This window comes from Eurosta solidaginis, chromosome 1 (assembly GCF_040869045.1).
Source record: "Eurosta solidaginis isolate ZX-2024a chromosome 1, ASM4086904v1, whole genome shotgun sequence".
Taxonomy (NCBI): domain Eukaryota; kingdom Metazoa; phylum Arthropoda; class Insecta; order Diptera; family Tephritidae; genus Eurosta; species Eurosta solidaginis.
In genome coordinates, this window is record NC_090319.1 from 344,849,293 (window position 1) to 344,862,066 (window position 12,774).

Genomic DNA, 12,774 nt, shown 5'->3' on the forward strand with positions numbered 1-12,774 from the left:
TCCATCCTGCTTGCGTTCCTGTGTTGCTGGTGTGCTTGCTGCGTGGATTCGAGAGCGGCGTTGAGCTGGGCCATGTTGGCTCTAATTGAGCCCATCTCTCTCCGCATTTCCTCCTGCGAAGCCTGGAACAGTTGGTGTAGCACGTCCACCCACGAGCCTCCACGAGTGGCTTCGTCCTGCATTCCTGGGAGGTTCGCCTGATCGCTGGTAGCGTCCCCAAAATTTCCAACCTCTTGATTTGGTGGTAAGGCACCCGCTCCATCTGGTGCATAGTTCGACACATTGGTCATTATCCCCGAGATGTTGTGTGTGTTTAGCAGCGATGCATTTAAATTGCTGGTGCTTACAGGTATGTCCAGTTTGTCGCGGTCGTCGTTCGGGCCCGAGCCTATATGAGTCCCCGCGGGATTTCCGTAGGATCCTCCTACTGGGGTATGCACCACCAAAGGACGCCTTGCTTTCGAAAAAGCCCCCCTATTAGCACCGCCCCGGTTTTGGTTTCCCCGGAACCCTCCCGCACTCCCGAACGGAGTATTTCGCCCCGGTTGGCCGAACGATTGCTCGCGTGACATAATCAAAAATAATTATATAAAAAAAAATGTAGCTCGTTACGTAGTAGTTAGAAAAAACTTTTGCCGCGTAGCGCAGTTAGGGGTCAACAAAAAAAAATCAGAATTCCCCCTTTTACCTTATATTTTAGGCGATGCCTTGAGAAAAAAAATGTGCATATAAAAATTACGCGAGGAGTTGAGAAAACTTGGTAGCAATTGTAATGGGAACGCTGACATCCCATTCCCAGAAGGCACCTGGGCTACAGGTCGAGAAAAAATTTACTACAAACACATTCATACTTGGCCCTAGTGCTCCCAACCGCAGTGCGAGGGGGTCTTAAGGTCCCCCTACGAGACTGGTCTGAGGCCACTAGGGTCACTCCAGGCACACACGGGTTGGTCTCAACACGCCCAGCCGCAACGCAGGGGCAGTCTCCAGGGGCTTGCCCCTGGGACTGGTTGGGGGTGTTGAGGCCTCCCGTTCATTTTTACTGGGCACCCCTCCTGCCTCCGCCGCAATGGGTGGAGCGGTTTCGGAACCGCTCCCCCAGTCCGGTGGGACAGGAAGGAGTGCCACTCTGAATCCCAGCTCAACCCATCACCATCCAGGTGGTATTCCAAGCTACCACCTGGGACGTGGGATGAGCTGGGGTCCTCACTACATGCGCACACACATTCACCCTGGACAACACAAATTCGGCTAATAAACAAAAAAAAACTACTTTACAAAAAAAAATTAAACCCAATTAGCGGACAAAATTATTCCATAGCCGACTAACGGACAACATTCCGGGAAAATAAAAACCCCACTTACAAAAAAAATCAAGTGCGTTTAGCACTGCCTCATCGGGTGGAAAAAAAAAATCCGGAGACTTGACGTAAAGTCCGTGGCTCCTTCGGCCACTGCCCCCGATGACCAGCCCGGACAACCTGATCCGTCTAACCATCCCACCGCAACGTAGGTGGCAGCTGCTGTGGCTGCTCACTCGGACTGGTGGGATGGTCAACTTCACAGGTTGACCCGACTGACCCTCGCGGTCAGCGCTTCAGGCGCCACGTTGGGCGCCATCTGTTATGGATACGCATTTACAAGGGAGCAGTAAGGAAGGCGGTCGGCATGATGTGTTGGTGCACAGTGGCTAGTCATTGTCGGCTGGGGCGGGTCCTTGCCAACCTTACTGTTCCTGCGCCATAAGCAGAAAAAAGTTCCTATCATGCCTATCAAACTAGCAGCTGTCAAAATCAAAATAAACTGACAGAAGCGCAGAGACCGACTCAAAACGCTTATAAATTCAAATCAAAACGACATCCGGTCGAACCGGATGCCACGGACAACCCGTTAACATTCCAAAATTTAAAAATTCAAAAATTCAAAAAAAATTACCGCAAAAAAATTTACCGAACCGGACATGGCCGGTTACCAACGCTGAAAATCGAAAATAAAAAAAAAGCTGAAAATTAAAATACAACAAAAGGGCCGAATATAACTTGGGGGCGCCGCGGGTGTTGTTGCGACGCCCGGTGCATTTATCCCACCCTCAAATAACCATGGCCACCGACGCACCTAATCTTTCGGTGGCCCCTTACCTGTATACCTTAGGTGCCCTCTAAAAGAAAGGAGACCTCAGCATTCCCATTTACAATTTAGATTTATTGACAGTTCATACTAATTAATAACTTATGCATTAAATTTTTAGGATTCTATCGAGAATTTCTAAGTTTCACATGTGATGCTAGAGTTTACGTTTATTCCGAATTACATTTACATCGCATACAATTATTCGGATTCAACTCCTTATATGTCTTACAGCCTAGTGGTTTCGTATATAGTGTAGAAAATGTTTTGAATGTACTAAATATCTTTTGGTTTTTAATTACTAGTGCAATTACATTAAATTCATTTTTATGTATTTCATTTAGTTTGGGGAATTCTTCCTCTTCTTCCTTTTTTTTTTTTTGTGCAAGGGTTCATTCGCGACGTTATTTGAAAATACAAAAAAAACGTCTGAAACGAGTTTATTGTTCCGGGTTCAAAAGGACATCGCTCCCCAACCCCTGTTGCATCTAGGTTATAATTCTCGCAGAAAGGCCTATGTCGCTAATGTGTAATGCATTACCCATTTACATGGCTTTCGCAGGTAAGTATAAAAAAAATTTATGGTTCCGAGTGACACATTCAAATATGTAAGGTATTATATATATACTAGTGACACTATTCTGTAACTCGACTGGAATAAAATTATCTGCAGAACTCACACTTTCATAATTTTGGTTTTCTATTTCTTGACTGTATTGACCTTTCACAAGCTTTACAGAACAATGGTTCTTATTCGCAAGATTGCAGAACGGGTTTTACATTGCACTTATCCGACGGGTCAACAGAGTTAAGAGCACCAAAGTGTCCGAATGCATATACCGTACGTTCGAATCGAGTTACAGAAAGGGGTCTTTAGGTTCATTAAGCGTGCTTGGAATGAATTACAAAAATTTGAAACGATAATCTGTAAGTGACGAATTTTATCACTTCACATAGATACATAATACAATTTCACCGAGTTGGAACGGACTCACCCAGTTTCAAACGTTGTTGTTGTAGTTGGTGTTGGTACTGTTGTTGTTGCTGTTGCTGCTGCTGAACCTGCTGCTGCTAAGTGTGCGTATGTTGCTCAGATGTTGCTGGCTGGCGTTGATGAGGTGTGATTATCGTGCCATTAGGTAGAATGTTATAGGGCAATGCTTGACCATTGGACACCACCCAATATTTGCTCAGCTCGTTTAGATGATGGTTTTGCGTTTGTTGTTGCAATTGTAATTGTTGCAATTGTTGTGTATCATTAATATGTTGCTGTGGTGAATGGCGCTGTGTTTGTTGATATGTCACTCTAGGAGTGGTACGTCTGGCGTCTTGGCATATGACGGTGCCGGGGTCACTGGATATGGTTGGTGCTATTGCAGTTGGTGTGGATGGAAATGACACCGCTAAGCCAACACCACTATTGCTAAGTTGAGGAACCGTGTATATTACGTGGCAATCGTTGGGAATATTCCAACATTCCCGCGCTCCTCGCATACGCGGAGAAGGCAACGCCGATGCCTTCCAATTACTATTTATTAGTATTCACGATGTTCGGGAATTTAGCACGTCCTGAGAGTAGGTTAAAACGGTCTCAACGTGGCCACCGGCTAGCTTACTTCGTTTTTAATTGAATTCACTCATTTCGGAGACAATTTTCGGGTTAAAACGTTAAAATGTAAACTTCCCGTATGTAGCTCCTTAGCCTTTCAAAATTTGGCTATGTATATAAGCACGGCTTTGAGGAATTCCGAAAATACGATGAACATATGTAGAGGAGTGTTTTACGATTGCTATAAACCGCCCAAATTTTGATGGTGAACTATCTGTATTTGAGAACGCGCTCGTCAGTTCCACCAACTATATGTGGATGCACTTAAGTATCCTGTAATTTTTCACTTGACCACTTTTTGGTCACGAGGGTTGTGTGCTCTACCGCTTCAGACCGCCAGCAAAAGGGAAAAAAAGTTTTTTCTTCCTCGGAAACTCGTGGTGGTTTTTTTTCTTCCTTTTTTTTTCTTTTTTTTCCCGTCTTCTAGTGATGGCCGGTCTGTCTGTTCCCTTCTTTTTCGATATTTTTCATCGCAACCCTTTCCACATCGCTAGGTGTGTTCCCGTGAACACGCTCCCAAGTGGGTCGTAGCCGTAGACCGTAGCAGCAGACCGTAACAGTACAAAGTTTTATTTAACCATTAAATGCAACTCAGCTTGAAGTACTCTTACGTACCAAAAATGCAACTCTAAACCTGAGATTTGCATCAGGTGAGCGAGGCTGTTTGTAGTTTTGACGTTTATCGCTTAGTTGACACACTTGGTATAGGTACACTATGGTGCTGAATACAGATTTGGGTAACTGTTATACGTGTCAAATAAAATTGTTCGTTTTTATTCCAGATGTTGCTTATATTTCCCTTATTTTCTTTATAGATTGCGCATTGCGCATGTAAACAAAAGATCAGCTGTTTTTTATGGGCAATTTTTACGTCATTTTCCTTTAGTTCTTGTTTTTCTCTCTCCTTTCATTCGCTCAAGCAGTAAAGTGTGACGTTTTACGAAGCAATTTTGAACTCTGAATGCGCAATCTTTTGTTTGTGATTTGTGATCAGTGATAACAACCCTACAAGAATACGGACTATCATATGACTATCATCTGATTGTCAGCAATGTCAACCTAACGATCAGCGCCTCATACAAACTTTCTATTACGAACTTAAGGGGACTTGCGCAAATGTGATGTAAACAACCGTGTACGTGTGAGTTTTTGTCTCCTTCTTATACACCAAATGGCCTACTGATTAAGTATATAGCCGTACTGCTCACTCTCATTCCTTTTCCTGGATCAGTGCTGACACTCTAACTATCAAAAAGTGTCATAAATGATAGTTTACTGTAGATATCAGGTTTGACTGTTATACAATCATAAATGACCATTGTTATATTCCGCCAAAAATGAAACAATGCTTTTTGCTTTTTATTTACTTTATTTCATTACGTTTTTAATTTTGTACATGATAAAAGCATACGTGTTTCTTATTTGTTTAAAATAAATAGTTTTATAAGAATTCGAGTTCAAAATGTTCAATTTAAATTCAGAAAATAACAAAACAACAGAAGAGCGCTTTCCTCATGCGGAAACACATTTAAAAATGAATCACCACTAACCACTATTATTTTTCGCGTATCAATTTTTTGAGTGCGCCCCATACATTCCGCCAGCTTTTGGTATTTTTTAATATTATTTTCGAATTTTTTTCTTTTAGCATGGAGCTTTGAAATGCTCTCTTTTTAATTTTTTAAACTTATTTTTTATATGGTTTTCGTCGGTTGAAAATGGCAGAATTTAAAAAATAACAAAACAACCGTGATAATCATTTGATTGTCATATGACAGTCAGTAGTGACAACATGATTAAATCGGATAATCTGTTCTCGCATACATAAAATTCCGTTGAGAATTATGTATCTGTCTCACATGCATTATGGTATCTGCTGTATGTTCTTTTGTTCTGTACCAGGTGTCCAAAGCCTTCCCAGTTTCAGTCCTTTTTCAAGATTATAGGCTGTCGTTGGGAACATGCGGACATGCGTGAGCGAACAAAGGAACATACATAAATTTGAGTATCAATGTTTACGTCATCGCAGGATCAGCATTGTCAATTACAAGTGTGAGTGTATTAGTAAAACTATCAGCGTTTCTTGTAGGGTAGTTAGCGTATGGCTATACCACGATAAACGATAAACGCTAACGATCGGGTTTCACACGCTAGCATTTATTTCATAATATGGTATAATATATTGCAAGCGTTTATCGTGTATCGTATGAGTTCATAATAGGGGTGAATGCTTTTTGCTTTTTATTTACTTTATTTCATTACGTTTTTAATTTTGTACGTGATATAAGCATACGTGTTTTTATTTGTTGAAAATAGTTTTATAAGAATTCGAGTTCAGAATGTTCAATTTAAATTCAGAAATTCATGCGGAAACACATTTAAAAATGAATCACCACTAAACACTATTATTTTTCGGGTATCAAATTTTAGAGTGCGCACCATACATTCCGACAGCTTTTGAATGCTCTCTTTTTCATTTTTTAAACTTATTTTTATATGGTTTTCTTCGGTTGAAAATGGCGGAATTTAAAAAATAACAAAACAACCGTGATAATCATTTGATTGTCATATGACAGTCAGTAGTGACAACATGATTAAATCGGATAAACTGTTCTCGCATACATAAAATTCCGTTGGAATTATATATCTGTCTCACATGCATAATGGTATCTGCTGTACGTTCTTTTGTTCTGTACCAGGTGTCCAAAGCTTTCCCAGTTTGAGTCCTTTTTCATGATTATAGGCTGTCGTTGGGAACATGTGAACATGCGTGAGCGAACAAAGGAACATACATAAATTTGAGTATCAATGTTTACGTCATCGCAGGATCAGCATTGTCAATTACAAGTGTGAGTGTTTAGTAAAACTATCAGCGTTTCTTGTAGGGAATAGCCGCATTTAGTAAACAAAACCGTTTAGTGATAATTTTTTGATCAGCACTTATGCCGAATTTACATAGAACGCTGTATTGCATTCCTTCGCCTGGCAGATAAGTTTATTGCATGGCCGCATGTATATCTTGACCGAAGTAATTTTTGTTTATTTTTTTTAATGGTTCACTTTTCTCACAAGATGGTTGATTTTATTTGTGTTTTTATGCACCAAATTTTCAAACTAAAAACAAAATTTTCATGTGTCTGAAAAAAATAAAGAAAAAACGGCCGAATGTCAAAAAACCTATCGAAACACAAACTGGCTGGTTTGTTTTTAATGAACTAGATTGTATTTTCCTTGTATTTCGGTAGTTTTTTGAAATATAGTTTACACACTTACACCAGTACTGAAGCCGTATTAGGAGGGAGTGCGACAAAAAATTGAAGATAAAATACACGAAAATAAAGTAGTGCCATATAGGTATAAATAAATTTTCGATGGCTATGTGATCGTCCATGATACTATTGAAGAATGTATCACTTGTATTTTGAAAAATTTTATTTATTAAACTTAATTTTGCATTTCCATTGGGCATGCCTCGAGAACTCGCCTTAAAGCTTTCTCTGGCACTATACAAATATTACATACGTCCACAGATGGTGCGACAAACAGACCTTTATTTTTGTGCGCTGAAAGTAAAGGCATTTCTTCACCTATCAATTGCCCTTGATGTGTGGAACATTTTATTTTCTTTTGTACCTTCATTTTCCTTTTTTGAACGAAATAGCCCAATGTACAATATTGATAGAAGCAAGACGGCTTGTTGAAATATACATATTGTAACGAATATAAGCAATACTAAGGGTACTGTCATCCCTAAGCCGATGCTAAGCAGTGACGTAAATGCACATCAATAATTCAATCTACACATATATACGTACACGCGAGAAGCAACACACGAACACATGCATATATCTTATCTGAGTTGCTCACAAGAGAGGGCAATAATTTCCCAGTAGCAAAAGAATTCAGAACTGAAAAAGGTAAGCGAGTTGGTAATAGGTTGCGGGGTGAAAAGAGAAACAAATTTCGTTTTAAAATCGTTGTTTTTATTTTGAACAAAAGTATTTATATCAAAGTATGGAGTCGGTAAGGTGAACAGCTGATTAATTCATTTACCCAAGTATGTGAGTTGGTAATTCATATAATTGACTGGTTAATATCCACGGGTAAGCGAGTTGTTCAGGTATGAATTTCGTAGGACTTCGCTGTGTTAAAATTCAGCAATGAATTCAGCAGTAGACCCTCACTTTGGCTATTACCAACTCATTTCCTATCTATTACCTTTTGTTACGGGGTTGTGCAAGTATTACTCATGCGCATATGGGAAGTTATAAACGTAGTTGTGGCTGGTGATTTTGTAGCTGATAAATAACTAGTAAATTCTGGAATGGAAATGCTTAGAAGTATGCAACGAGAAATCAAAAAGTATAAAAGGCGCGACAGTAGAGGCGAAAGAAGTCAGTTTCATTTAAGCTATAAAAGCAGTTTTAATTAAGACGCTATCTGGCGAGCAATAGCAATATTTATTGTGAAGTACTTTAATAAAGGTAATTTTTCCAGTATTCAATACTGGAGTTATTTATTCAACAGTTTAGTAATTCGAACCTTAGTAGAAGATTTGAAATAAGCGGAATTGCAGTAAATTAGTTACAATTGGTGTCAGAAGAGGAATTGTTGAATAAATTCCAGAGTTGCAGAGCACAACAAGGACATGGGATTCAAGGGGTTGTGTAGCGCAATATATAGCTTCTCCAACCCAATTGTCAACCTCACCTTCGAGCGGCGAATCCCGTTTCACTAACAGACGAGGCTCTGGCGACCCCAAGCTCCTCAGGGAACTTGGGGGTGGGGAGGGAGGGATGGCCTGAAGGTTTAATGTGGCCATATAAATCGTCCCCGAGATGGTCGGGCCAGCACCTTAATGGTGCTGTTACCGGAGCGTATCGGATCTGTATCCGACAAAGGACCATCACATCGATAACACTCCCCAAAGCATTCGGGGAGTAACCTAATCGCTACAACAACAACAACAACAACACAACAAGGACATGGCGAAGTTAGGTGAATTAAGGATCCAGCAACTGAAAGAGGAGTTGGAAGCCCGTGGATTGAATACAACCGGCAATAAACTCGAACTTCAGGCAAGACTACGAGAGGCAATGGAAGCAGAAGGAATTAGCGTGGAAGAGTATTACTTTCATCTTGATGGCGACGAGACAACAACAAAAATTGAGGAGAAAAATGAAACATCGCAGACAGTTACGAGCACAGGCTTGAACATGATTTTAGCTGCAATATCTGCTCAAACATCGACAGTGTCATCTCAACTGGCAGAACAGAAGACTTATATGGAATCCGAGGAGAACCGTATAACATCCAAGATGGAAGAACAGAAAACACACATGGCGTCACAAATTGCAGAACCATTAAAAGGACAAGAGGCACGCATAACATTACAACTCGAAGCACAGATAGATAGATAGATAGATGTTGTGAGGTTAAGCACTGCGACCTATTGGTATATTGTGCCCTCAATTCTCTTTACAACACTTCATCCAAGCCGAGTTCTCTGAGAAAATCCAGAATGGCTCCCGGCTTCAGAGAGTGTATGTGACTATTTTCTAGTTTGGATGATCCTAGGATTCTATGTCTTAGTCTCGCGACTGCCTCACATTCCTTCAGGATGTGTTCTGCAGACTCATCTTCGACATCACAGAATCGACAGAGGCTACTAGATGATATGCCCAATTTATACATATGGCTCTATAGCCTACAGTGACCTGTGAGTATACCTGTTACAATCCTAAGGCTACTTTTCGGGAGGTTAATCATAGCCTTATATCGCTTCGAGTTGTACCCTCCTATTAGTGCCTTTGCCTGCCGAAGTCCTGGACTTTCGCGCCAGTGTTGTTCTCTGAGGCACGCCTCCTTTTGTATAAAGTCCTCCCTTATTGTATGTGACCCTATTGGCACCATAGGCTCGGGTCCTATTGGCTTTCCGGCCGCTGCCAACTTGGCAAGCTCGTCCGCTCGCTCGTTACCATCCACTCCTCTGTGTCCAGGTACCCATGCCAGACGGATGGTGTTATTGACTCCTAGATTGTTTAACCTCTCCACGCACTCAAGGACAGTTGATGATTTAATCTCAACCGAAGCTAATGCCTTGAGTGCAGCCTGACTGTCGCTGAGTATAGCGATTTTCTCGGTGGTATATCCCCGCTGTAAATTTATCTCTGCACACCGGCTTATGGCGACAGCTTCGGCCTGGAAGATGCGCGGATATTTTCCGAGTGGTAGGGATATTTTGGTTCGGGGCCCGAAGATCCCCGCTCGTATGCCCTCCGGTGTCTTCGAGCCATCGGTGTACCATATTATAGTGTGTTCCTGATGAAGCGCTTCAATCCTGGAGGTGTCCCACGTACATTTCTTCCCCAGCTCTATTTTGAAGCGCTTCTCAAACTTAATTATATTCCTCGTATCATCTCTGGGAAGTTGGATAAGTGGAATCTGCTCCTGCAGCTTCGCCATGCTCCGTGACTGTATCACTTTGCCTCTTCCATATCCCTCTTTAGCTATGTTTACTAAAGTACTCCTGGCTGCCTGCTCAATTATTATATGTAGAGGCGTTAACTCAAGCAGCACTTCTATTGCTGCCGTCGGGCATGTTCGCATGGCTCCCGTAATGCAGACAGACGCTAAGCGTTGAAGCTTCGTGAGCGATTTTTGTACGGTCACCATGGTTGTTCTTGATGCCCACGCAACTGCTCCGTACACTGTGATATGTCTCACTATCATAGTGTACATCCATCTTAGGATCTTTGGGCTGCATCCCCAGGATCTTCCTGCAATACGTTTGCACACCATTATTGCTCTTGTGGCCTTTGATATGGTGTTGTCGACGTGTTTCTTCCATAAGAGCTTAGAGTCAAACGTGACTCCCAAGTATTTCACCTCAGACGTGTACTCCATCCATTGTGATTTGCCTAATCCCTTCCAGTTTCCTTTTCCTGGTGAAGGGCACAATGGATGTCTTGTTAGGGTTGATGCTTAGCCCTACCTCAGTACACCATTCTTTCGTTAACCTCAATGCCCTTTGCATTATGTTGTTGTTGTTGTTGTTGTAGCAATGGGTGCTCTCAAATTTGCCCTTTACAATGATAACAATATCATCCGCGTACCCCTGACATCGGATTCCGTTGTCTGAGAGCCTCTGTAGAAGTTCATCTACTACCAGGCTCCACAGCAGGGGTGACAGGACGCCCCCTTGTGGACATCCTTTCGTTGTTTTAAGCTCTACTGTACCGTCCCCACTTGAGGTTTCGGCAATCCTCGTACGCAATAAGGCGTTTATCCACATACGGATTGGACGCTGTATCTCTCTTCTCTCGAGTACCCGATTCACACTTTCGTGTGTCCTGTTGTCGAAAGCCCCCTCTATGTCCAAAAATGCGCATATAATTATCTCCCCGCACTCGAACGCACTTTGGATTTCTGTGGACAGCTGATACAGTGCAGTTTCTGTCGACCTGCCTGTTCTGTATGCATGCTGATCTTTATGTAGTGGCACTCTAACGAGAGCCTTTGATCTAATCTCATGGTCTACAATCTTCTCCATTGCTTTGAGAGCAAAGGATGACAGGCTTATAGGCCTAAAGGACTTAGGACTGGAGTAGTCCTTTTTAGCCACCTTAGGTATAAAGACCACTTTTGCTCTTCTCCACACCATCGGGATGTATGCCAGTGCGAGGCTATCCCTCATAATCCTGACCAGGTGTGGGATCAATTCCTCGCCCTGCTGCAGAAAGGCTGGATATATACCATCCACTCCCGGAGATTTGTAGCTCTGGAAAGACTTTACTGCCCATTTAACTGTGCCATCGTTGAAGAGTTCTTTAGCGAGGTTCCAATCTGTGGGTGTTGGTCTCCCTTCTCGAGCCTCCTCCGTTGAGGTATCCGAGGATGCGTCCGGGAAATGAGCTGCAAGCAGGGCACGTGCTCTTTCTTCCTCAGTCCTTGAGTAGGTTCCATCAGGGAGCTTAATTGATAGTCGTGTCTCCCTTTGGTCCTTGGCTAGGGCTTTGTGGAGCCTTACCGCCTCTGGAACCTCAAGCTCTTTCTTTTAACTTTTCTAATCTCTTTGTTATATGCCGTTAGATTCGCTGTGTATTGCTCCCAGTTTCCCGTGCGCCTCGCTTGGTTAAAGAGTTTGCGCACGGTTTTCCTCATTTCCGAGAGTTTCCTCGACCACCAGGGGGTTTTATTTCCTGGGCCTTTGGATTCTCGACAGCTAGAGTTAAACGCTTCAATAATGACACGGTTGAAGTTATTAACTCTTGTCTCTAATTTCATATAACTTGTTCCTCTGTTCCTACTATCTATGATAGGAAGATTTCCCTGTATTATGTTCCTGAACATGTCCCAGTTTGTGTTCCTGGGATTTCGCCTTGGTGGTCCTTCTATGGGCATAGCCCCGATAACGAACTGGATAATAAGATGGTCCGACATTGAGGGTTGAGAGGAAACCCCCCATCCAGAGACCAGCTCATCAGCCAGATCGTTACCCAGGGTTATGTCCAGGACTTCTTCTCTAGACCTAGTGATGAAGGTTGGTGAATTCCCAACGTTGTATATGCTTAGGTCATTACTAATAATAAATTCAAGAACGGACTCACCCCTCGAATTGGTGTCTGTACTGTTCCATACCTCGTGGTGCGCATTCGCGTCGCATCCCATGATCAACGGTAATTTTTCCTATCTGCAGTATTCCGTCAGTTTCTTGACACCCTCTGGAGGGACCTCGTAGTTGTCTCTCGCAAAGTAGGCCGCTGAGAAGACGATGTTCGTTGACTCTCCTTGTATTACCATCGTCGCCTGAACTGCTACGAGGTCTTGACTCATAAACTCTGTAATGCAAAAATAGTTAATGGAGTTGTTATGCCCTACACACGCTCTTGGTCTTTCTTGAGAAAGATCCCAAATTACCTTATTATTTCTCTCTTTTAACCCTCTCACCTGACCTTTGTACACCCAAGGTTCTTGGATGAGTGCTATGCCCAGATCTTCCGAGGCAAACCTGCGTGCTATTACTGCCGAAGCAGCTT

General features: G+C 42.3%; 1 protein-coding gene across 2 annotated transcripts in view; it reads right to left on the reverse strand.

The window, feature by feature from the left end:
• The window catches only part of Idi (Isopentenyl-diphosphate delta isomerase), a 30,950-nt gene extending 18,529 nt beyond the window's left edge, over positions 1-12,421 (reverse strand). Inside the window, exon 1 of one of the 2 annotated variants that reach the window (XM_067762482.1) lies at positions 12,377-12,421. In XM_067762482.1, coding sequence (XP_067618583.1) covers positions 12,377-12,406 — 30 coding nt within the window. In that variant the 5' untranslated portion in view covers positions 12,407-12,421. Of the gene's footprint in view, positions 1-12,345 lie in introns of both variants that reach the window. The other variant, XM_067762480.1, reaches the window with a different exon arrangement.
• Positions 12,422-12,774: the final 353 nt, after the last annotated feature.